At 38.3% G+C, this 27,483-nt stretch overlaps 2 protein-coding genes across 2 annotated transcripts; one reads left to right on the top strand and one right to left on the bottom strand.

Moving 5' to 3' along the window:
* Positions 1-215: 215 nt before the first annotated feature.
* gprc6a (G protein-coupled receptor, class C, group 6, member A) lies at positions 216-14,168 on the bottom strand. Its single transcript, XM_084725607.1, has 6 exons — positions 13,853-14,168; positions 11,238-11,532; positions 6,349-7,152; positions 3,804-4,016; positions 2,773-2,896; positions 216-1,579 (listed from the first exon to the last, which is right to left on the bottom strand). The coding sequence occupies exons 1-6, from the start codon at positions 14,053-14,055 to the stop codon at positions 462-464; spliced, it is 2,757 nt and encodes a 918-aa protein (XP_084581733.1). The 5' UTR covers positions 14,056-14,168; the 3' UTR covers positions 216-461.
* A 2,637-nt stretch (positions 14,169-16,805) lies between these two features.
* cnih4 (cornichon family member 4) lies at positions 16,806-23,556 on the top strand. Its single transcript, XM_084726008.1, has 5 exons — positions 16,806-16,905; positions 19,198-19,266; positions 20,021-20,133; positions 21,355-21,495; positions 21,585-23,556. The coding sequence occupies exons 1-5, from the start codon at positions 16,837-16,839 to the stop codon at positions 21,610-21,612; spliced, it is 420 nt and encodes a 139-aa protein (XP_084582134.1). The 5' UTR covers positions 16,806-16,836; the 3' UTR covers positions 21,613-23,556.
* The last annotated feature ends 3,927 nt before the right edge of the window (positions 23,557-27,483 follow it).

The raw sequence follows: 27,483 nt of genomic DNA, 5'->3' as shown, positions 1-27,483 counted from the left end.
CTCAGACTTTGTATAACCTCACTGTTTTAAATACTTCTGCACAAATTTTAATTACACACAGAACACTTCCACAACTACAAAACCTTTGTACACATGAACAATATACCCGTTTGCACAAAACTTTCTAACACTTGCACAAAATAATTCTATAATTAATTTTTTTGCACATATACAAATTACACATCTGTGCACAAAACAATTTCACACATGCACACAATATTTCTATGGCTCCAAAAGTTGCGCATGATCAGTGATATACAACTGCAGGCTGTAAAATTATTTGTGAACAAGCTCAAAATCTTAATGACCCCCATTTGTCTCCTTACATCTGAAAACACAGGAATGATCTTGTAAAATATATAATCTATGATAAAAAAAACTTGCAAAATGTACACTTTAATATAAATGATTTCTGTCCACCCATTTTAAATAATGATGTTTGAATAGTTTATATAAAAAGCTTATATGCTGGTGCTCCGTCTGAGGCAGTGTCGTGTGAATGGACCTCTGTGCAGACTTGTGCAGCTGGTTTGGTCTCTGCAGTTTGTGATCACAGCAGGTATGGGAGGACTGGCTGCAGGTACAGAGAGGCATGAAGCACTGATGATAACATGTTGACCACTGGACTGCAGCTCTGACGCCAAACTCCCAGACACAGAGGCAGAATTTGTAGTTTTGCTGGAGTATTCATACAGATTCTTCCTGAAGGCACTCTTGGTGTTCCGTTCCTTCTTAAAAAGTATTATGTAGCACTTCGGGAAGAAATGACAGCTGAGGATGCCGTAGTTGGATATGAGGATGACCACCATCTCCACGGCTGGCAGGTAAATTCCTGAAGTGTTGACGTAGACAGGAACAAAGAGCATCCAGGAGATGAGGTAGAGCAGCATGCTGAAGGTGATGAACTTTGCCTCATTGTACTGCTGTGGCAGTTTACGTCCTTTGTAGGCACAGATGAAACAAACAAAAGCCAGAACAGCTATGTAGCCCAGCATCACCCCAAAAGCCACATATGAGCCCTCATTACACTCCTCCAGCAGAGTGGTTGGTTCCCTATTGACGTGAAGATATGGGCTTTTGAGGACCAGCCAACAGATGCAGGTAGCTGCCTGTAAGGCCACACAGATGCTGACGATGACGTAAGGCTTGTACAGCCTCCGCAGAACCTCCTGCAACTCAGGGTTGAACTGGAAGGCGAGCAGGATCTGCAGGGTCTTGACCAGGATGCAGGAGACACACAGAGTGAAGCTCATGCCAAAGAGTACCTGTCGGGCCTTACACTGGAGATTGTTGGGCTGGCCAATGAACAGCATGGCACTGATGTAACTGACGACCAGAGAGAAGAGGACAGCCTGGCTCAGTGGCCCTCCAGCAGCCTTCACCACAGGAGTGTCACGCTGGTGTAGAAACAGAGCAGACACCAGCAGAACCAGGAGGATGCCCAGGGCAGAGAAGGTCAGCAGCACCACAGCGAAGGCGTCCTGCCAGGAGAAGAAGAGCAGGGTTTTGGGGGTGCAGCTGGAGCTGCCCTGATGAGACCACTCATTTTCTTTGTCACAACTCAGACACTGGTCCATATCTGCAGGGATGAAGGAGCAGAATAAAACAATCACACACTTACAAAAATTTGACTCTGCACAGAGAAGTCCAAGCCCAATCTGGTTTGTTCAGCTAACCTGGCTATGGGTAAACATTAGCATCATAACTGGGTGAGAATAACCATGGAAGCTGGAAGTAAAAAGCAACTGGATTCACTGTTTTACTCTTAATCGGTTCTACTGACTGGTGGGGAGCTCTCAGGCATCAAAACCATCACAGGTCATTGACATGTTGATTTTAGGTAAGAGTTGTGAGGTCACATTTGAGTTGTTTAGGTCACGTGACAATATTGTAAAACCTATAAGAGTCACATGACTTGTGGATTGCCTGGGAAGGAGTTTCAGGCTTTGTGGTTTGTAGCCTGTAGTGATACGCAGGTCAATGGACCAGCAGGTTGTGGGTCGACTTGCCAGAAAACACTATGGGTTTATGTGGGTGGGTCAAGAGACAAATCAGCAGTCCAAGTAAGTAAGTAATTCATTAATAACTTCCAGAAACATTGCATGCAAGAGGACATGTTCTTTATTTTTATTTTTTTGGCTCATGTGTTGTCTGTTAACATTAGACAGGCAGGATATATGACCTCTACTGCAGCCATCCACCGGGAGGCGATAGAGATGTTTTGGCTTCACTGTGATCCTGTCCATTTCTCCCAACATGCAGCTGTTCCAACAAAACATGCTCCTCCCTGACACTATTTGCAGGGGACCTGTTGCTGGACCCTGGGCTTAGTGCCAACCAAGACAATTGTGATTGGTTGAGAGAGACGCTAACAGCCAGTGGGTTTTTTCCCCTAAAGCAGAATGATAACATGTGGAGGTCTGCCTATGTGAGATTACAACTTCCTCTCTACACAGACTTTGTTAGTCTTTATAGCTAAATTAGGTGTAAATAAGTGTAAGTACTGAAAAGCTGCTGTGTCTTTTCTCACACTGGTGCAAACAGGCTGTTTTTTTCAGATTACAATCTCATCACAGTTCGTTTTTATTGCACTGTGAGTGTGATCACACCTGAGTTTCTGTGCATGTAAGCACAAACAGTTACATGCTGACCTAAAACACAACTTAATGTCAGGTGAAAATGGGGTTCATGTCAACAAATGAATGTGTCTGTTAGTCATTGTGCATGTAAATGTGTCCAGTGACATGCAGTGTGTGCATGGAGGAGTCTTACCTGTGCTGTTAGAGTAGTAGTTCTCAGTACAGTTGATGCACTCATAACAGCAGGTGTGTTGACCCTCTGCTGTTTTCTTGAACTCTCCAGGGATGCAGCTATTGGAGCATTTTGACACGACATACTGAGGAAAGCAGGGAGAGACCATAATTACAGACTACCATCATTTTCTTTAATTATACTTTTACTGTATCTACAAAGCTTTTTTCTTTTTCTTAGAATACTAATACTAGATATACTGCATATTTAAATGGAAATTCTATTTTAAATATTGCTGAAAGGGATAGTTCACCAAAAAAATTAAAATTCAGTCATTATCTACTCACCCTCATGCCGACTGAAGGTCAAGTTTAGTTAGTTAGTCTGCAAAATTCTGCTGGAGTTTTACAGGCAAAAAGTCTCCCAAATGTAAGTGAATCATAACCAGTTTTCAAACATATGAAAACAACTGGCAAAAAAACACAAAATGCCTCTATACTGCTTGTCTGGCATAATTCTGGCATAAGTCTCCTAAAGTCCCAACATGCCATTTGCACACTGCCACAACACACACACACAATTCAGACAGTGTTCATGTGCACGTGAACATGGCTCCATGCTAAGGATGTACAGTGAAGATTAGGGCTAAAAACATGATGTAAATGACATTTCTTTAGTCAACTTGGCATGTTGGAGAGTGATTTAGGAGATTTGGATTACACCAGACAAGCAGCATGGAGGCATTTGATGTCTTTAGTCTGTTGTTTTTTTTTACATTTGAAAACTCACCATTCACTTCCATTGTTTGGGAGATTCTGCAACACTGTTTTCCTGTGAAACTCTAGCAGTGTTTTATGGACTAAAAAACTACAGCTGACCTTCAATCAGCATGTGGGTGAGTAGATAATGACGGAATTTTCATTTTTGGATGAACTATCCCTTTAAGTCAGTTGTAATGGTCTGAATGTTTTCAGTAAGCAGACACTGCTGGATGTGTGTCTGGGTTTCTGTTTAAAGAAAATGACTATAGGGGCAGCAGAATGAGGGCCTACCTTCAGATCCAGGAAATGTCGGGTGGTGTTGCAGTTGGTGTGGATGAAGTTGTTGCTGTGTGGGTGATACTCAGCTACAACATCACCAACATGGATGTTCTGTCCATCTGACCTCCACATCGTCACATCGTAGCCCAGGTTGATCTCTCCTCTGTCAAACTCATAGTTCTTTCCTCTATGTTTAAACTTGTTCTTCCGCAGAGCATCTAACACCTAGAGGAGACAAGACATTTAATTTATTAAAGGTGGAAATCATGTTTGTAACCTTGTTAACATGTCCATGTGGTGTAAAAGACATATCAGGAGTGAAATAAGCAATAAATACCATGTCTGAGCATTTCTTGCTCTGAAACTGCAGTGAGCAGGAACAGTCTCAAAAAAACAGATTCAGTCAGGCTCTGTATATGACATCATAAACCTAAGGAACCAATCCTGTTAATCTAGGGGGTGGCACTGTACATATTATGAACGGATGCCCAGCCTACAGGAGAAGCTGGAGCTAGTTCCTGTGATTAGACAGCAAAACAGGAGAGGCCAGGTGCAGCTGTTTTAAGGTGTGGGGTGTATTCATGAATCCTTGAATACTAATAGAGGGCAAGCAATAGAGCTATATATACTACATTTTAACAAGGTATTTGAACTTATTTTGCAAAAAAAGAAAAAAAAAAACATATCAAACATAACTCCCTTAAAGCTGAGCAGACACATACTTTGAACTTACTGTGTGTCAGGGGTGGAAGTAACTACAAATACTCAAATTACTGTAATTGAGTAGTTTTTTGAGGTACTTGTACTTTTAGTAGTAGTAAGAGATTTTCAAGTCTGTACTTTCACTTGTACTTAAGTATTCACTACACTATGTAATCTACTTAGTTACTTTTAATATCAGAAATCAGTACTGAGTATAATTTGAATTAATATCCAAACCTTTCACCTGCATTTTCTAGCCAATAAGATGATCTGATCACAAACAGGCCAATGAAAACCAGGAGATACAGATGAAAAAAACAAACAAAAACACTGCTGCAGGCACAGGTTTGGAATAGGGATGTTAAAGATTATTCACTGATTAATTGCCATTAGGAATTTGACCGATTAAAAATGTATTAATTGATTATGTAAATTACGGTAATTGCACCTCATTTGTTGAATAATGAAAAAATACCGGAAAAACTGAAAAAAATTAAAATGAAAAAAACAAAAACTTTTTTGGGTGGGGGAGTCATGTGTTTATAAATTTTTGATAATTAATCAACTATCCATCCATTGTCCATTGCCACTTATCCTGACGAGTCGCGGGGGGTGGGGGTGGGGCCTACTTTGGAGAGGTGAGTGTGACCACTGAGCAGAAGAGAGGAGTCATTTAGACAAAATCCATTACTTGTCCTAGTATTTTAGGTATTGTGCTCAAGTACAAATACTGTTACACTGCTAAAATAATACTCAATTACAAGTAAAAGTACTGGCGTTAGAAATATACTGAAGTAAAAGTACTACATATTCGTCACAAAAACTACTCAGAGTATTAGTTACTTTTAACTGTTGATGTCATAGTCACCTCACCTCTCCAAACCAGGACTGCAAATTTTGTATTTTTCTGACCCAATAGCTGAAAATGCTAACATCTGATTAATCATTACTAATTTATAAGATACAAAACACATTCTTTTCTTTATTTTCAATTTTCTCATGTTAAGTCTATATTTAGCCATGTCAGACAAAACAGTGTCAAATGAAGTGCAGCTGCTGCTGTATCCATGAATACATTTTTAATTGGTTAAATTCTTAATGGAAATTAATCGATTATTGATTAATCATTAACATCTTTATTTCAAATGTGTGCTACAGAAGCATTTTGTTTTGTTTTTCGTCCATATGTTGCTTTGTTGCTTTGTTGTTCTACTAAATATCCATGAATTTTTAAATTGGTTAAATTCTTAACTGTGATTAATCAATTAATGATTAATCATTAATTATTAACATCCTTACTCCAAACCTGTACTGCTGCAGAATTTTGTTTTCCCTTTGTATCTCCTGGTTTTCATTGGTCCATTTGTGATGAGATCATTTTATTGGCTACTAAAATACAGATGAAATGTTTAATGTGCACTCAGTACTAAACAATTATTTTAAAAGTAACGAAATAGATTACATCTTGTAATGCATACTTAAGTAGGAGTAAAAGTAGACACTTGAAAATCTATTCATCAAAGTGCAAGTAACCCCCAAAAACTACTCAATTACACACACTACAATAATTTGAGTATTTGTAATTGGCTGCCCCTGCTTTTAGGTTTCTGTTGTGCTTTCATTAGTGGTATTTAGATATTTTAGAAAGGATACTGTATCAAAGTCATAATTCCCACAGCTGTTATCTGAATCTAATCTTAGCTGTCTGTAACCCTAACTCTTTATCCACACTCTAAAATGAATCTATGTCAACCTCATAAGTACAACACAAGAGCACGCACACACACACACACACATACACACACACACACACACACACACACACACACACACACAAACACACACATGTGAGTACCTCCCAGGGTTGCACTGCGTCTGGTGTTTTGCAGTCGTGGTCCCTGCAGACAGACACCACAGCCTGAGCGATGGCGCTCACAGCCATCTCAACACTGAAGATAGTGTCAGCATGAACGTGTTGTTTGAGGTTTTCCACAGCCTGAGACACCAGGTCAGCATCTCCAGAAACTTTACTAGCATTAACCTCCATGTAGAGCTCCTGCATGAAGGGGTTATTCTCTGTATAGTCATGTACAGCCGTCTTCAGCTTTGTCAGGTACCTGAAGAATGATGACAGGTTTCCACTTTTGAAGGTGAAGCCCACAACATGTCCAATGTCCTCCAGAGTGAGGCTACCTTTCACAGAGCTGGAGGAGGACCAGCTATCACTGGCCACCCAGACTCTTCTCATGGAGTCCAAGCTGTGTCCTGCTCTCAGTATCTGATCCTTGATCTCCTTGTAAAGGTTCATCATGTGCGTCGGTTTGGCAAACGAGACAATCGCCTGTACCTTGGGATTCCTGAGGATGGTTTCGGCAGCCTGCATGATAGCAGAGCCCACTTCCTGACTGCTTACAGACTCGGGTAGGATTGATCTGAAAGCCACACAGATCCCCTTTTCAGAAGCCTGGGACACAAAGTGATTGAGAGCGGATCGTCCGTATTCTCCATCTGTGATAACTATTCCCACCCAGTTCCAGCCATAGCTGCTGAGCAGACTGACCATGGCGGCTGTCTGATACTCGTCATTAGGAATGGTCCTCATGAAGGCAGGGAAGCGTCTCTTATCACTCAGAGTGGCAGCAGTTGATGAGTAACTGATCTGGAAAAAGAAAAGCAATCATGTGTCATTTCCAGTTGAAATGCCAGATAGATAAAAATCATGACAACATGCAGCCTGGTGGCCAAGATCAAGTGTCAAGGTTAATTTATTCATCATTTTATAGTACAAAAGTGGTGTAAGCTTATCAGAAACTAAATATACCATGAAATCTAATATACCATGGGCATCATGCAAGAATATTTTCATATTCTTATCTTAAATTTGTATTACTTTTTTCCATACAGTGGTCTCGTATGAACATGCATGTCAAATTCAACAAACACTTGTAACTTCAGATAACTGTGTAAATGATCCACCTGTGCGTATGAGTGCACGTGAATGAGACTTGTAAATTTGCATAAATAACGTCTCAATAATACTATATACAGCTGCACTTCCTGTCCCATATGTCAGGAAGTGTGCATGCATGAAAACAGCATCAAAGAGAAAAAAGAACTTAAAGAGTTTGGAGATGGAGACACCCTGCTGTCAGAGATCCATTAAGTAAAATCTGTCATTTTAACAGGGGAAGTCTCCATCATGGAGACAGAGGACAGAATAAGTCAGGATGTTCCTGTAACAGCAGCTTCATAAACTTGCATGTACAGATATATGGCCAATCCACCTGACAGCAGGTAATAATACATCATTCAATTAATAATGACAGGCTTTATATGTAAATTTACAATTAGATTATAATTTGAAATTCAGTAAAGCAGCCCATTCTATTGCTACTACCATTTTTATTTTAGAGGGAACGTTTTATCTCCTACTCTTGATTGACTGTGAAGATGTAGTGGATTTATTTATTTATTTAAAAAGGATCCCCATTAGCTAGTGCCATTGACACAAGCTAATCTTCCTGGGGTCCAAATCAATTCATCATATTGATCATTAGCTCATAACATCACATTAGTGTTACATATGTACATCACATGCATATAACAATGATTGTGCGTGTAACAGTTACATTTTCACAGCCATACATTCCAAAATACTTTCCATACTGACTCACTCACTCTGTGAACAGAGGTAGGTCAGGAGGACGTTTCATCATGAATGTCAGATAACACAACAAGACAAGACATTATGCTTAAGCAACACTGGACTATTGATCAGCTGCATAAATAATACATCTTTAAATGGTGTTTGAATGTGAATTTACTATTGGATTGACGGATATGAAGTGGACAGTTATTCCAATAATTTATGGCGCGATGAATTACTGTTTTTTTTTTTTAAGGCATTAGATTTTGGGAAAGGTAACATGATTTTACCCTCATCAGCTATCCTAGTTAAGTAATTGTGAACTTCACTGCATTTTACAATTTGGCTGTGTAGAAATTCTGGTTCAGTAGAGTATATATTATTGCTTAAGAACGTGTTTAAAGTAAGCCTCTTCTCAACCGGTAACCATGAAAGTGTACGATGCATACTTTCTACATTAGTTCTTATGGGACAATGCAAGACAAGTCTGGCAGCTCTGTTGTGGGCAATTTCCAGCTTTCTCAGTTCACATTTAGATGCAGATGACCAAACAGGTGAGCAATAATCCAGGTGGTTTAAAATTAAAGATTCAACTACTTGCCCCAATATGTGTGCAGGAACATAAGGAGATCACTTTCTTGCCATGGAAATGCCATTTTCCATGTTCCTAACAATTGTGTCAATATGATCTGCCCATGACAATTGGCTATCTATTATTATTCCCAATAATTTAACCTTATTCACCTTGTGTATTGGTTCACCAAACAAGTTCAGAGTCAGTGTAGACATAGATGACAGCTTATGGCTCGATCCCAGAATTATAGATTTGGTCTTAGAGATATTTAATACCAACTTATTTAGTTTTATCCAATCAAGGACCAAATTTAACTCAGAAGATAAGACACTTTCTAACTCTCTGGTAGTGTTTGCTGCATAGTACAGTGTAGAATCATCCGCATACACTGAAATGTTGAAATGTGGAATTTGTTTCTATTTAGTCCGTTAAAAATATTCATCCAAAGCCAAATATTTTAAATAGCATCTAGGGCCATGACAACACAGGGTGGCACAATAAAACCTAAGTAGTAGCCCCTTCATGCCACAACCGTCAACTACCTTTTCTAAAGTTGTTGTTTTCTGGGGGTACCATCACATCTGTAACAACATGTCTGATCTATTAGACATGTCCACAGGTTTTCTGAAACCACCGTGGGAGGAGCACTTCATGCAGTTTTTCACACACACTCACACATGCACAGATAGAAGAGATCACAAGATCCTCTGGCAGGATAACAATGACAACAACAACAACAACAACAACAACAATCATAATAATAATAATATGTACTCAATTACGAGTACTGATAGATTGTTAAAATATTACTCAAGTACAAGTAAAAGTATTCTTGTCAAAAACTACTCAGAGTATTATTTACTTTAACTGTTGATGTCCCAGTCGTCTTACCTCTCCAAACTAGGGTTGCAAATTTTGTGTGTTTTCCTGAACCAGTAGTTGAAAATGCAAACAACATCTGCAAACATCTGCATTTTTGTAGCCAATCAGGTGAACTGATCAGAAACAGGCCAATGAAAACTGTGACATATAAATGAAAAGCTAAACACTGCAGCAGCACAGGTTTGGAATAAGGATTATAAAGCATTAAGCATTAATCAATGAATTGGCTTTGAGAAATTCACCAGTTAAACTGTATTCACAAATATTTAATCAATAGAATAGAGATGGAAGTAATTGCAATTCACTGCACCTCATTCAACCTCACCTCATTCATTGTTTTGTCTGCTGGAGCCATTTGTTGAATAAGGAAATTAAAACTTAAAATGAGAAAGCAAAATGACAAAACAAATCAGAAAAAAAGAAAATGAGAAAAAAACCAAACATGATTTGTATCTAACACTTTATTAATTATTATTATTAATTATTAATCAGTTGTTGGGTTTGGAGTTATTTAGACAGAAGATTTGGAGAGACAGGAACTGAGAGTAGTTTTAGGACTTAGGACTTTTACTCAAGTATTTTTCTCACACCAGTACTTTTACTTGTAATTGAGTAATATTTAAAGTAACGTAACAGTACTTGAACTTGAATAGAGATTTTCAGAACTCTTCCCACTACTGATACACACTTATGCACATTAAAGGTGCCAGAAAAACAATAAAAAATATCAGTAAAGGAGGTATTTACTTCTTTGTTAAAGCTAGGGTAGGTGGTAGAGCCCTAATTGGGCCTGAAAAGTCAAATTTCTGTCCAAATCCAAATCCATCCCTCATTAGCATATTTCAGCCCAAACCCAATTACAGCCCGACATTTTCTTAACAAGCTGATGATGATACTACTACTACTACTACTACTACTACTACTACTACTCCTACTACTACTACTACTACTACTACTAATAATAATAATAATAATAATAATGATAATAATAATAATAAGAAGAAGAAGAAGAAGAAGAAGAAGAAGAAGAAAAAGAAGAAGAATACAGCTCAAACTCAAAGTAAGCCCATGAAATATGTGCTAGTTATGTAGATGTTTTGGGTTGATGGCTCCCAGCCCAAGTGCTGGTATCTGACTACCTTGGAATAAGAGTCAACAATCAACTATCTTTCTCCAGAATCACAGACACTTCAAAGTTTCCATTCAGAGAGGAAGCACCTGTTTATGTTCCTGGGTACCATAGTTGATTGATGAATCATTCCCAGGTTGTCTACAGATGCTTTGGATTATTCTCTTCCCAGCCCAAGTGTTGGTATTTTGCTGATAATGAGACTCTGTGATCAACTATCTTTCTCCAGATTCACTTACTAGCTTTTAATTGTTGTAATTAAAGTTCTATTCGGAAAGAATGGACCTGTTAATGTTCCTGTTAAACTCTGGTGTGTCACCTTCAAACTCTCAGTCAGGCCTCAACAAACAATTTCTGATCACAAAAGACCCAGCTGACGTTTATCAGCTGCCAGTGCAAACCTGTTCTGCTGCTTCAGGTCCCTGTAATTGTCAGAGCTGTGTTCACTGGTCTTGCCTCAGATGCTTGACTGGTACCTGAGTCAACAGCACGTTCCTGGTCCTTGCTACTTACTTGAGGAATCATCCTGAGGGTGAGTTGCCTGGCGATGGCAATGGATGTTTCGGAGTAAGAGGCCCCTATAACAGCCAGGACTGGCTGGCCACAGGTGGAGCTGTTGCTGCCTCTGAGGCAGTCGACCTGCTGGGTCAGTTCCTCTGTGGCTCTCAGAGCTGTGCTCACATCAGAGCATGAGTCCAGGATCCAGTAGCCCAGCGTGATGTTAACATCAGCCAGCAGAGGGGATTTATTCATCTCCTCTATGGCATTGATCATAGCCAGTGCCTTCACCAGGCCTCTGGATTCAAACCTGTGAGAACAGCGCCATGTCAAACATGCATTACAGATGTGACATACTGAGAGTGAAGTACTATTCCAATTTTAAGATTAAAGTGACTGTCCAGTAAAATAAACACACATCATCGTACCTACAAAACAAGATACAAAACAGGACAGGCATACCGGACCTTACTACGGTGTGTTAGTAACACTTAACACATGCTTGTGAAATGGTTACAGTTTGCTTATATTTAGGCAACAAAATAGGTTTAGGAATTGTTTGGCTTAAAATAGGTACATTACACAAGTCAGGCAACATTTTACATGTGGTTAACATCGTGAAACAGTGGCAGTTTGGTTTGGCTTAGGTACAAAAATTATAGGTTTAAGAAAGGATCATGGTTTGAGTTAAAGGGATTGTTCACCCAAAAGTGAAAATTCAGTCATTATCTATTCAAACTCATGCCAGTTGAAGGTCGGGTTTAGTTTTTTAGTCCATAAAACACTGCTGGAGTTTCACAGGAAAACAGCTTTGCAGAATCTGCCAAACAATAGAAGTGAATGGTGACCAGTTTTTAAATGGAAAAAACATAAAATCCTCCATATTGCTCATCTGGTGTAAACTTTGATAACACCAGACAAGCAGTATGGAAGCAGTTTATGTTTTTCCGTTTAAAAACTGGTCACCATTCACTTCCATTGTTTGGCAGACACTGTTTTGCTGTGAAACTCCAGCAGTGTGGACTAAAAAACTAAACCCAACCTTCAGTGAGGGCGAGTAGACAGTTTGAAGCAGTTGCAGTTTTGGTCAAGTTTAGGCTCCAAAACTGCAGCTTTAGGAAAGGATCTTGGTTTGGGTTCAAATAAGTGTTACTTTATGTAACACAGTAACAATTGTGAAACATTTGCAGTTTGATTTGGTTTAGGCAACAAAACTACTCTGTTAGGTTTTGGAAAAGATTGGAAAAGATGTTTGGGGTAAAATGAGTATGTTACATAAGTCATGTGATGTTTAACATGTTGTTAATGATGTGAAACCGTCAGTTTGGTTAAGTTAAGGCACCAAAGCCACAGGTTTAGGGAAAGAGTATGATTTGGGTTAAAATAGGCATGTTACATTATGTAAGTCACATGATGTAGGTTATACGGAGTTAAAGATAATTTTGTTTGGTTTAGCTCTAAAGGTTTAGGAAAGATCATTGTTTGGCTTAAAACAAGTCTGTTACATATATGACTTACATAACTTCAGTCACTTAAATTCTGAAATAATTCAACACTGACTTTGTCTGAGCTGTCCCTCCACCCCACCTCCTCACTACGTGGACTTTTTCACTCTTTATACCACTCCATCATAATGATTGGAGCCTCTTACAATACATGTAAATATGGGTCATAACAAACTGCTTGCACAGACGCTCTATATGATGAGGGCAAGTTAACCTCTAAATATGAGATCAAAGCTGACTTGTTCTAAAATAGCATCTCACAGCCAGTCTCTCAGTGTGTTTTGTTTATGGTTAGTCATCCTATATACTGAAGATTCTAGGAGGACATTTTGTTCCCACTTGAAAAATATCAGCAGTGAAATGATATTGATAACAGTCTGATATCATCTTTTTCTCTCTCTTAAACAACTGTGAGCTGTTAATAAGATGTTTGTATGGATGCACTTCACCTGCCATCTAAAAACATCATGTTCAAACGGTGAAACAAATCTTCTGACGTGAAGGAAGAAATTACACAGAACACAACAAGACTCAGTTAATATACAACCACTGCTTTGTTTTATTCAAACTTTTTCACACACAATTTTTAGCAGCAGTTTTGTTTAGTCAACATCTCAAGCTATCAAAATAAAACTTTAATAAACTGCATTTCTGCATACGTGTCAGTCAGCTGTTTTTTTTTTTTTGTCCTTGAGATTATAATAAATCCACAGATCTGACATGATGACAGGCTGCTGACAGGTCCCACCCACGTTCTAGCTACTGATCACCTGACACATGCTGCTCATCAGTGTTGCTGAGACACATCTGAAACATACATACATTTCTTTTTTGTACTTATACTTTTGTACTTACGTTGAATGTAAGACTTTTTCAAGTGTGGTATTACTGCTTTTATTTGTGTAAAGGCTCTGATTACCTCTCCCACCTCTAAAGAATATTTAATATTATGTTATTTTGTCTCCTCACAGAACTAAACTATCTTCCTAAGATTCTTATGGTACTTAATGGAGAAGTTTTGCGAGTTTGGATAATTGCACTTGAAGACTCAGGGTCAGGAAAGATTAAGAGTGAAAAAGCTGTTTATCATGATATAATTCATTGTATGTGTTTGAATGAGCTCACCTGATACAGGGCTGAATGTGGGGTGCAAGGGACTTGTTGTCTTTGTCTACGTCTTCATGCATGGGAAAGATTCCTGCGATGATGATGTCTCCTGGGGCTGAAGCTTTTGGCACTCTGGTGCTCTTTTCAGTGGCATGTCCTATTTCCAGAGTGAAAAGAAAAAGTGTGATGTGCCAAGAGACCACAAGGTGAACCCAGGCCATCCTGCTGTCTCCTTTGCTGTCCCTCTGTGTTTGGTCTCTGAGCTCTCTGTCTTCTGTCTAACTGGCTTCTCTGCAGCTCTTCGCCTCCAGCAGAGTGATACTCTCCTTTTTAAGCATCTTCACTGAGCCGAAGGAAAATTCCCTCTTGCTTCCTCCTTCATGGTTTACTATTCTCATATTCTCCCCTGCAGCCCTGCCCACTTCTCTGTGTGTGACAGCAGGGTGAGTCACTGTTCTGTAGAAGCAGCTTCATCATGTTTATTGTTGTTTGTAAGCATTTTTCTCCCCTCATTCAGCTCCATGAAAATATGATTATGAAACACCTCAACTTTCAGCAGGTGTAAACAAGCCTGGCAAGAATGCAAGGCTGTCAGTCACTTTAACACACGAACAGTGTCCTGAATATCACTACATTGTTATGAGGTCATTTGTGATACTAAACTGTTGGTGTGCAATTAAAAGGTTTTGATATTAAATAACATATTAAAGGGAGTATTAATCAAAAAGTGAAAACACTGCCGGAGTTTCACAGGAAAACAGTGTTGCAGAAACATGAATGGTGACATTTTGAATGAATAGTGAACAGTTTCCAAAACAAACACACAAAAATAAAACATAAAATGCCTCCGTACTGCTCATCTGGTGTAATCCAACTCTCCTAAAGCCCAGACATGCGGTTCATAATCCTGCTCGCTGCTCACTGATCCTTTCTTTATGTTTCCTGGTGGTTTTTTCAGCACATGTGAGCCCACAGGGACACCACATCATATAAAACCCCTGTGTGGATGCACAGGTCATCACACTGTTGATGGGAAATATTTGGCTGTGTGGGGATGGGAGGAACAGTTTTCGTGGTGTTATTGCACTGTGCACAACAGTCACATTCAGACTGACTGTCGGGGAGAGGGTGCAAACGTGTGGGTAACTTGACTGGATATCCTCTTCTAATCAAAGTTAGTGCAGACCAAATGATCCACTGTATTTCTTCCCCTTTTCTTTATAAACAGAAATGGATCTTCAAACATGCCAGAAAATTCAGGGTCAGATTATATACAGAGAATTTCTATGTGTTTTTAAACTTTTTTAGTAAGTCAGAGCATGTCTTTTCAAGAGACAACTCATATGCTTTATTAAACCATGCTGATGGATAAATCTGTTTTTCATATCCAGTGCTTTCACACTAAGCCATAACTACTAGAACAAACATAATCATGATAAATACCACACTAAGAGATTAAAGCATTTATTCTATCCATTTATCTCTTTAAACATGAAATAACACCAAAATGTAAATGTTGTAAAATGTATTTATAAATTTATCAATATACATCCATAATGTGTGTTAAACTGTAATAACTGCATATATTCACAGCAGTATCAGTGATCAGATTCCAACTTTAGATTCATCTAGAATTACTCAGCGACAGTTAAATGCATTTTATAACTTTATAAAACATATTATTTTAACATGACTAATAACTCATTTCCACCTGGAAACATCACAATAAATAACCATAGGCTATTGGTAATAATTAATGGTACTTTATTTCAAAATGTGGGAGCTTTAACACAAAAATTCAGTGAGTAGTTGGCACTTGTGAAATTTTATTGAGAGAGACAATGATAGTTCCTAAGCAACCCAGATACATCGCCAACTGTGCAAAAAGTAATGATATAACAGTGGCAATTTCAGAGTTGTCCTGTGGCTTAAATAGGTAAAAATGATAACACTTTCTTTGCCTTTTGTGTCATATTTAGATTACATATATTTGGAGTCAAAATGAGCGCCTTGGCTAGTCCTACCTGGTATGACAGATTCTTCTCAACTGGCTGGTAGGCAGACCCTTTTTTAGGGGAGGAGAGTGAAAATTTGTAGCCAGCAACAAGGTGGTGTCAGTAAAGTAGAGTTGTAATGATGGAGCTGTTGTTTTTCACAGCTGTGGAAAGACAACTGAAAATCTGTAGTAATGTAACAACACAAGTACTGTTACATTACTAAAATATTACTCAATTACAAGTAAAAACACTGGTGTTAGAAAAATAAGTAAAAGTATAAAGTATTCTCACAAAAACTGAGTATTAATAACTATAAACTATTGATGTTTAAAGGGATAGTTCACCCAAAAATGAAAAGTTTTTTAGTTCACAAACACAGGAAGACAGGCGTTGCAGAATCTCCCAAACAATTGAATTGACCACCAAGTGAGTGGTGACCAGTTTTCTGAGATAAAAAAGAAAACAACAGAATAAAAACTTAAATGCATCCATACTGCTTGTCTGGTGTAATCCAAGTCTCCTAAAGACCCAACATGCCGAGTTGACTTGAAAGACATAATTTACACCATGTTTTTGAACCTGAATCTTCACTGTAGAACCTCCGCTTGGAGCCACGTTCATGTGCAAGTGCACACTGTCTGAACTGGGTAAATGTGGTGTGACGGTGTGCGAACAGCATGTCCAGGTTTTAGGAGACTTGGATTACACCAGACGAGCAGTATGGAGGCATTTTATGGGTTTTTTTTTTTTGGTTGTGTTTCCATTACAAAAATTATTCAGCAACACTGTTACCCCCCTTCAGTTGGCATAAGGGCGAATAGATAATGACTGAATTTTCATTTTTGGGTGAACTATCCCTTTAAAGATGTACCGCATGTGTTTGTGCTCTCAGCAGCTCCACTCCAGGCCGCCAGGCGGCGTCACTGCAGCTAGATACCGGAGCCTGCAGCGTCAGACTCGAGTTCTATGCGGAAGTGAAAGTGAGTGAGTGACGGAAGAAGAAAGATGGAGGCGGCAGTGTTCATCCTGTCTCTGGTGGACTGCTGTGCACTGATTTTCCTCTCGGTTTACTTTGTATCCTTTGAACTGTGGGTTGTCTGAAGGCAGCAGATTTGTTCAGCCCAGCGGCCTGCTGGACCGGAGCTCGGAGGAGTTCCACTCTTTACATTACCTAGCATGTTACATTTAGGCTAAGCAGCTAACCGGTTAGCCGCCTTCTTTCAGTGACAGTGACATGCTAACGTGAACTTATCTCTGGTGGACCTTGTTTTAAACGCAGAGTAACGACATGACGACGTGTGGTCATAAAAACTAAACAGGAAGTGAGCGGGAACATTTTGAGTCAACAGTAAAACCCTGTTCTCTTTAGCTGCTGACTAACTGCCTCTGCTGCTGTTTACTGGGAACCTTTCTGTCACTGCTGCGACCGAATATGTGTCTGTTCAATGTTGGCTTGTGAGTTTCAGTGGTGGGAAAGTTACTAAATACATTTACTCAAATGGAGTACTTAAGTACAATTGAGATACTTGTTTGATTCTATTATTATTCTATATTTTACTCCACTTTCAGAGGGAAATATTGTAGACTACTCTTTAATTCAATACTTTTATTTAACAGCAGGGGCGAAAGTAACTAATTACAAATACTCAAATTACTGTAATTAAGTTATTTTTGGGGTACTGAGAGATACAAAACAAAATGCTGCAGCAGCACAAGTTTGGAGTAAGGATGTTAATCATTAATTGATTGAGCACAGTTAAGAGTTTAACCAATTCAAAATGTATTCATTGATATTTAGTAGAGCTGCAACAAATAATTGATTATTAAATTAATCTGCAACTATTTTGGTAATTGATTAACTGTTTTCAGTCATTTTTTAATAGTGTCCATATTCTCTGATTTCAGCTTCTTAAATGTGAATATTCTTTGGGTTCTTTACTCCCCCTTGTTTTTTTACATTTTACTGATCAAACCAAGAATCGATGAGTAATTGATTAATCAAGAAATAAATGACAGATTAATAGATGTTGATGATAATTAGTTGCAGCACTAAGATTTAATCAATGGTCACAATAGTTTCTTATAAATTATTAATGATAAATTGATTGATTGTTTGGAGAGGAGACTATGAACACTGAAATATTATTAGTAATTTAGACTGATAATGCATTAAACATCAAAAGTTAAAAAGTAACTAGTACTCTGAGTAGTTTTTGAGACAAATAGTTTGTACTAGTTGCATATTTTTCTAACAGCAGTACTTTTACTTGTAATTGAGTGATATTTTAGTACAGTACTTTAACTTGAGTACAGATTTTCACTACTCTTTCCACCACTGTGTAACATTTGAAGGTTAAATACGTTTTAGAGCAAGATTTTAATTAACTTTATTTTACTTTGATGCATGGACTTGTTAGACTGTTTGTAAAATACAATGTGTTATTGTTAAAGTTTGAAGTCCCGATTTCATATTCATATCTTATGAATAATGAAGCCATTCTGCCACATTAGTACTTTTACTTCGACAGTTCAATTAGTTGCTAATTCTTACAATAACACTTTGAAAGCACTTTGACTTTTACATCTAATGGAGTATTTCACCAGTGAGGTATGTCAGCTTTTTCTCAAGTAAATGAATACTTCTTCCACCACTGGTGTGTATACAATTGTATCTTTAATTTTCAACATTACGTATGACTGGGGCTGCACAATTAATCACAATATTATCAAAATTGCAGTATGGACAAGTGCAATATTCAAATTGCCAAACCAAATCTCAGAGATGAGATATAATGAGATATGTGGCTGGGTATTGGTAGCTGATACCTTTTAATATATCCATCGAAATTACCCAGTACCAAGTAGTATCAAAACCTCTCCAGTTAAATGATACCTGTCTTCAGTCCTTTTTATACCCAGATCTAGAAAAAAAAACTAGTTGTATGATTTTGCCACCAAAACATTTTAAAGTAAGGCTATATATCCATATATAGATAAATAAATGCATACAATGTGTAAGCATTATTTTTGGAATGAAGAAAACTTTAGGGTAGACAGCTGCACCGTCTAAAAAAAAAAAAAGCATTGAATAGGGTACTCTATGGTATTGGTATCATTTTAAAGGGATAGTTCACCCAAAAATGAAAATTCACCCATTATCTAGTTACTCTCTTGTGCCGATTAAGGGTCGTGTTTATTTTGTCAGTCTACAAAACACTGCTGGAGGTTCACAGGAAAACGGAAAATAAAAACATAAAATGCCTCCATCCTGATTGTCTGGCACAATCCAAGTCTCCTAAAGTCCTGCTGATTATTCAGCATTTGTCAGGCTGTCTGCTGTTTGTGTCTCCTTGACTTGCAGCTCAGATCATCACTCTGTCTGATCTAGAATGTGACTACATCAATGCTCGAGCCTGCTGCTCTAAGCTGAACAAAGTAAGTCTGTATTATTACTGTCAAAACATATTTACATTACATTCTTTTTATTTCATTTTATTTATGATCCCTTTTATTTGTGGTGCCTTGTTACTTGTTATTCCTGCCAGGCGTAAGATGATGTAATCACCTGATCATTGGCTGATCTTGAACACTACTGAGCCTCAGCCTTATGTTTTTGTTTACATTCATGATTGTGTGCTGGTCAGGTCAATAAAGTGGTAAGGTCCGTATTAAATTCCTTCACAGTCTTCACTGCAGACATATGAGTGTGGACAGACATGGATGTAAACTGTAGCTTGACTAGTTGGTGGAGACAAACAACTGTGAGGCAGTAATTCTATTTTTTGACTGCTCTGTTTTATACGATCATTGACAGCTGACTTCTCGTCTTCTAAACCGGCCACTAGGAGCCGGAAGTGATCAACAACTGCTTCAGTTTGAGATCTTGTTTGAGCTAGAGACAACGTATGTGGGGTCATGTCAGTGTCGGTGGAACTTTGCAAATCTTTGCTGGTTACATCTGGAAGTTGTGGTGTCATTGCAGTAGGTGCTTCACCACCTGTTTACAGGCAGGGATCTGCACTCTGCTGAGTGACCTCTTCTACTTTGAATGCATATTTCAGTGATGGATATCTGAATGCTAAAACTGAATTTCTCATCTGTTTTTTATAGACAAGTATATCACTATTCTGATGTGTGATGTGTGGTTCTGATGTGTGATTCATGTGTGTTTGACATGTTGTGTTTGCAGTGGGTCATTCCAGAGATGGTTGGCCAGTGTCTCTCCACCATGCTGATGTTGGTCTCCATGCACTGGTTCATCTTCCTCCTCAACCTGCCTGTAGCAGCCTGGAACATTTATAGGTATGTTCTGCTCGTACTGCTGACTGTGAGAGAACAGTGGGTAATATGACAATAAATACTGTGTGAGGATAGAAATTAAGCTATAATGTTTATACCACAATCATTATTCCTTTAATATGTCTGCTGAATTAGACCACTGAGTGTAAGGGTGTAAATCTATCAACAGAATGTCCTTATGGTGACCAGAGGAGGCAAAAGTCCACACATTCCTTACTCAAGAAGAAGTACAGATACTTGTGTAAAGAATCCTCTGGTAAAAGTACAAGTACTGATTCAACTTCTTTACTCAAGTAAAAGTGAAAATGTACAGTCTCTGAAATGTACTTGAAGCGTAAAAGTAAAAAGTCTTGTATGTCTTTTTTGTCTTGTTACATTCTTAACCTTGTTTTCTTGTCATTGTTTTCATCTCATTTCCCTTTTTTTTGTCTTGTTAGGGCTTTTTTCATCTCATTACATCTTTTTTGTTGTGGTACGTCTCTTTTGTCTTGTGTATTGTACATCGTTTTGTTACATCTTTTACCTCTTTTTTGTCTCGTTACATCTGTTTGTCTTGTTATGTCTTTTACATTGTTTTTTTTTTTATCTTATTTATTTTTTTTTTTTTACATTGTTTTTTGTCTGGTTGTGTCTTTATTGTTCTTTTTATGTCTTTTGTGTTGTTTTTTGTTTTGTTGCGTCTTTTTTATCTTATTACATCTTCTTGTCTCATCTTTCTCATGATTTTTTATCTTATTACCTCTTTATGGTCTTGTTATTTTTTTTTCATTGTTTTTTCGTCTTGTTACATCTTTATGGTCTCGTTATGTCTTTTACGTTGTTTTTTCGTCTTGTTACATCTTTTGTCTTTGACGTCTTTTGTCTCAATGAATCTCAAAAGTAAGCCTGAGCCTGTAAGTAAAATAGTTTGTGGTGAAACTTTGGGAGTAAAAGTAAAAAGTTGTTTGAAAATAAATACTCAGTAAAAGTACAGACGTGAAAAATCTGTTTAAGTACGGTAACTAGTAAACTATAAAAGTACTTGTACTTGGTTACGTTCCACCTCTGATGGTAAGATCATTTACTGGATCAGCCAGAACATTCCAATCTGCTCTCTCTATTGAATGATCAGGAAATATTAATACTGCTGTTTAAAATGAAACACACTGAAGGTTGTGTCCAGATCACACACCTCTACACACAGTTCATGTCTGACTGGCCATTGCTCTCATGTCGTCCCTGCAGGTACGTGAAGGTTCCGATGGGGAACATGGGTGTCTTTGACCCCACTGAGATCCACAACCGAGGTCAGCTCAAGTCCCACATGAAGGAGGCCATGATTAAACTGGGTTACCACCTGCTCTGCTTCTTCATTTATTTGTACAGGTGAGGTGAACACAGTTAGAGGACAGAGGTGTCTTTTTGTACACAGTCAGTCCTTCTTTAATACGTCTTTCCTTCCCCTGTTTCTGCAGCATGATCCTGGCTCTGATCAACGACTGAAGCACCCAGCGAGCTCTCTGACCCCTGCTGCCAAACTCCAGACCTCCCCCACACATCCTGCTCCTGTACTGTATGCATCAGATCTCTGAGAACAGCAGAGAGAAGTTCTTACTGAGCTTCACGCTCATATTTGTGTTGTCACAACCCCAGAGTTTTGATGTTGGTACAGTCCTGAGGTTAATATTTAACCCTGAAACACTTCAGTGGCATCATGACAATAACCACCATCTCTTTATTGTGACGGGCACTTGTTTAGTCACTTGTTTTCAGCCTGTCTCTAACAGTGAGCCATTTCAACATCAACAACAGTGACACAGCTTCTAGTGGCTGTAATATTATAGTTAAATATAAATATTAAGAAATATTATTATTATCCAGTCAGTAGGCTTTCCAGAGACACATTTACACCACCTGTCTGGCATAGGGCTGATCCAAATGCCTCAAAGCTTCTGCTGTTGCCATGGTAATTGACATCCAAAGAAGTATTCAAGTTTGAAAGATAAATTACCCTTCAGAATTATATTGACATTATCCTGTTTGACTACATTTCAAATTATAATCTAATTATAAACTTACATATAAAGTCTATCATTCATTTAATGATGTATTATTACCTGCTGTCAGGTGTATTGGCTGTATATCTGCACATGCAGGTTTATGAAGTCTCTGTCCAGCTGAACATCCTCACTAACTATTTTTATTGTCCTCTGTCTCCATGATGGAACGGCCACAAGTGGTCAAGGTGAAGAGTCAGTCAGTCTGTCACTGATCTCTGTGCACTCTGAGAGTCTGTGTCCTGTGGTCTGCTGGCTGTCGGGGCCTCGCTGCCTCTCCAGTCCAGCGCTGTTGTTGCTCCTTCATTTCTCTGACCTCACATGTAACAAAACTGATTTAAAGTTTCTCTAACATCAAAGTAAAGGATCAATAGTTTTCATCATGAAATGTTGGAGTCAGAAGCTGGTGATGGTACTGAAGTGTAACATAAAACTCTGTTATTGTGACAACACACACTGATTAGTAATCCTGTTCTGACACTTCTGATGCATACAAGACCTGCCAGACCTCCAGCGTCACACTCCATTACTAATCACCAACCACACACACATATGTTCAATAATATACAGTCATATTTGCCTCAATATAAGTCTGTCTGTGTGTGTATTCATTACACAGATCACTAAATGGGATGGTGTGATTGGTCGTTTGCATTGATGCGGCACGTCAGAGTGAACTAATCACAGTGAAGCGCACACTTCAGTTCTGTGTCACTGTGTCATGTGTTGTGCTGGAGGAGCACAGAGCTGGAGGTGGTCACATGACAAGCCTTGTGAACATTTAATCAGATATCAACAATTGTGTTTTGACTCGTTAGGATTCCAAGCCAATATATCTGTAATGTTTTGATTTGTAGTGATTCTAATTAATTATCTATAATTAATTTTTTATGAGTCAACATGTTAATTACTGAGATCAACAGTTCAGCTCTTACCCCCCCCCCCCACAAAAAAAATACTCAAACCAATTAATTGATTAGCAGAATAGCCTACAGTTGATTTTATAAATCGATTATTCGATAAATTTTTCGCTGCTCTATTTTTTAATGGCTTGGAATTCTAACTAGTTGGAATATCAGTTCACATATCTAGAATGGCATTTAAGATATCTGAGATGCATTTGTAACTGGTGAAAATGATATTAGTACCAGTAACAATTATTATTTGAGATTGTACAGTTCCTTTTGTAACTAAACAGAATTTAATTTTCAATTATACAACACCACCAGTCAAAATATCTTCATAGATGGCTGACATATCCAAAATTAATATTACATTTCCACTGGTCACAATCCTTTTTCAGCATGTGGAAATTCAATTATAGATCAGTTACATTAAATCACCATTGAATTGATTGTTATCTAAAATAAAATTAAAGATGATTAAATAAGTTTTCTTCATGTGCACACGTTTGAACATGTTAAAATAGTTTTACAGACATCTTAAATGAACATTTTGACATTGAAATGTCCACTAATTAAACCTAAATTGTTTCAGGACTAAGTGTTAAACTGGGGGGGGGGTCGAGTGTTTTGCCATAAAAGTTCTGTTCAGTGTGAACCGAACTGATAGTGTGTGTGTGTGTGTGTGTGTGTCATGGCTGGTGTGTGTTTGCTGTATGAGTGGCAGTTCGAATCCAAACAGTTGGATCTGAGTTGTGTTGCACTGATGTTGTTGTTTACTGAATATTTTCATTGAACACTCACTGTTTGTTCAAGTCTGACATTCCCTGTTTGAAAGTTCCCCAGATCAGCAGGTGTCTCAGCTTTTTACCAGGATGATGGATTTCTGTGTGTGTGTGTGTGTGTGTTTGTGTGCGTGTGTGTGTATACACTCCTCCTGGAGCAGTCATGACTGTACAGTACATCCATACCTGCTGTGTTTTCTGAAAGGCCTTCTGTGTGAGCCACATGTGCGGGAACTCCGGAGCCATTTTCTCTCTTCAGTGAACAAGTTCATGTCTGATTCACAACAACCTGTCTTCTGCAGTGTTCACTTTTGTTTTTGGAGGGAATTGTGGTGTTTCCTAAATAAAAATGAAAGACATGTTGTTTGTCTTTATTTGCCTCAAAATGTATAAAATTTACACAGTATGCTACACACTGGAAGTAATCACAAATGACAAATATTTCATCGTTTTTTTAGAAGAGCCTTTCTCTTTTGCTGTATCTCTTACATCCTTATCAGTTTATTCTCACCATTGTTCCACTGACAACTATAGCTGTATACTGTATAAGTGAAATGCTAAAAAAAATAAAGTATATTAGCTTCTAATGATCTATAAAGAAAAACACATTATAGTTAAAAAAAAATGTGATAACTCCTTAAAACAACATATTTTCTTCATGTTTCTGTATCTCCTGCCTGATGGACAGGCTGTGGCTGGGTGGGTGTCGTCTCTGTGCAGGCACCTCACCTCCTGATATCACTGATGCTCCATAGATGGGTGCCAAAATCTGTTCTTCCTGCATCCAGTGACGTCACGGTGATGTTGGCGTTAAGGCAGAAAAACAGACTTCTAATTTTGTTTTCTAGTGTCCTCCTCTCCTCAACAGCGGTGATTCGTGGTAATATGGGCATGGATGTCAGAAGCTTGCATGCAGTGCATCCTGGTACATGTAGGCACTGCTGACATGACTGCAAGCAGTTCAATCAGGAGTGACTCCTTTTGAATGTACAAGTATATTTATTGACATATGCACGATTTAGAGTGAAAAGTCTTTGGCGGTTAGACTCCATTGTGACATCAAGATAAAGATTAGTAAAGAAACCCCTGATGGAGTTGAGACACTGGTGGTGGTGGTGAAGGGATGAGATGAGGACTGGACTTCTAATGAGCTCGACCTGGACACAGACTGTGGAATTTATTTCTTCAGCTGACTACATTTACCATCAGCACTGACTGGATAGTCGCATGAAAAGTGGTGAATTTCCCCTTTAACAAACAAATGGTCCAAAAGTGTTCAAAGTACCAAAATAGCAGAGAATTACTAGGATTATGTTAGTCTGGATTAATTAAACCATGTTTGAAGAATGTGGCTCCATGTCCATTGGGAGACAGTCAATAAGAAAAGACCCACGTTCTTCACACTGAAAAATCTTCAAATTAACCTTCAATATCAAAAAATAAATATGACAGTACTGTATCAATATTTGTATTAATGTTTTGTCACATAAGTCAATAATTTAAATCTTAATTGAAGAGTGTGAGTATATTTACTGAAGTCAAAATACAAAACAGTGAAGCAGGCTAAAACTAAGGGTATGGTGTCTAAACTCTCTCAGTTTCTGCTGGTGGCAGAACTGGTCACACATCTGTCTGAAGACAGTATTGTCCACATTTAAACCAAGACTGCTGATTTGAAAGGTATGTGGTCCAGCATCCATGATGCACCACGCAACCCAGATTATCTGCAAATTCATTTCAGTGATTTCTGTGATCCTTTTTGTAATGTGAAGGTTCAGGGTACGTTTCCTCATGTGTTGAAGGACGGTCTTCCTGTCAGACAATTCTGAAACAATGTTGCATTACTTATTATCGAATTTGATATATGCAACAGTGTCTGTTTCTATATATGGTCTGATTTTATACAGTATGATTTATCCAAACTCAAGAAATCATGTCAGTTTTGTCTGGCAGCAGTTTTGAAAATGATTAGAATGTGCCCCAAAAAAATGGGTCTACTAATAATCCCCATTTTTACTAAATGTGTATCTGTAATCTGATCATGTCTTCTTTTTTTATCTGTAACTGAAATCTGGATTTTTTGTATCCAGATTACACAATTCCTAGTGTAAAAAGTCAAACCAAGTGAAGGACATTTCAAAGTACATTCCATTTTAAAACCCTGAATGCTTTATTTAAAATATGCATACATAACACTTCTCCTACAGAACAATACAGAACAGTACAATCACTTTTTGTAATAACACATTTAAAATGTCAAATGGTTTGTGGCAGAAACTGCCTGCAAGCAAACAAAAGCTCCTACTTTGGCTTCTTACAGCAAGAAGAGAAGAGAAAAGAAGATAAGAGAAGAGAAGCCTGAAATACTGCAGAAAAACAAACTAAAGAGAATCACAGAAGCAGAAACTAGAACACCACATCTGTGACTGAATCAAGTGTGTGTGTGTGTGCGTGTGTGTGTGTGACATCTATTGTTATGTAGCACTAGCATGTGTGTTCTGTGATGGCAGAGTTGAAGCTGGTGAGGGCTGTGATTGTGTCCGGGCAGATCGACAGGGTTCCCACAGTCCTAACAGTCCTGCAGTTATGGACCAGGACCAGAAAAGTTTTAGAAAAATAATTCTCATTTTAACAAACGTGTGGAGTAGAATCTGTAGTTTGGAAACGTGACAAAAAGAAGCAGGCTGAGATGGAAGTTTGGCCACTCTCTCTTTGTGAATCTCAGAACTCATTCTGCATGTCAGTGGTTGAGAATGTAAACCTTTTGCTTTATATTACAGCAGAAGAGCAGTTGGGTTGAAGTGAAGTTATTAAAGAGCAGCTGAAACCTTTTTTGAAACTGACCGGTAAAAAAACAGGCGTGGGAACCCTGAAACACACACGGCGCCATCCTGTCTGCCGGGTGCACACAGCCTCAGAATACATGCCAGAACATACAAATATACAGCACGTTACATAGAACATCATATCAGGCAAGATTGTTCTTTTGACTCTCTGAAAGGAAACACTTTGTAGAAGTTCATAATCATTTTATGTTACACTTGTGTACAAACGTGTTACCCACTGATTGTTAAAGACACACTCACACATCATTCTGTTACTGAGTGTCCTGTGTGATAAGGCTGGACGTATTCTTTTTTTAAAAATCATGAACAAATCTCATGTTCTGACCATTAAACAATGAATGCATCTACTGAAAGTTAGTGTATCAAAGTCTGATCTATTTCACACTGTTGCACTAGCTGACATGTTCCCTCATTACCAGGAACACACACACTGACTCTGAGTTTGGACTCAGTCCCACACACACCATCCTGCTGACCCAAATACTCACTAGTGTAACAAATGTGGATTAATCCACTGCTGAAAATAGTCCACGACAAATTGCACTTTTTCCTCCTGTTTGAGTAACATTTAATAAGGACTAAGGATGCCCCGATTGTATTGGCTGATATGCAGTCGATACTGATCAGTTATTGTTTTGTTATAGCAGCTGTGCAGCAGTGGAAGAGAATTACACAACAGTTTGACTGCTTTGTAGTGTGTTTGGATCTCCACTAGATGGCAGCGTATCCTGGACTATTAATGCCGTCTGACTACGCAGCTCTTGGCCAGTGATGGAGGTGGGAG

This window comes from Lutjanus erythropterus, chromosome 9, assembly GCF_056507025.1.
Source record: "Lutjanus erythropterus isolate fLutEry1 chromosome 9, fLutEry1.hap2, whole genome shotgun sequence".
Classification (NCBI taxonomy): Eukaryota; Metazoa; Chordata; class Actinopteri; order Lutjaniformes; family Lutjanidae; genus Lutjanus; species Lutjanus erythropterus.
Note: the sequence above shows the minus strand (reverse complement) of the source record. Positions and strands in the feature narration are given on the sequence as shown.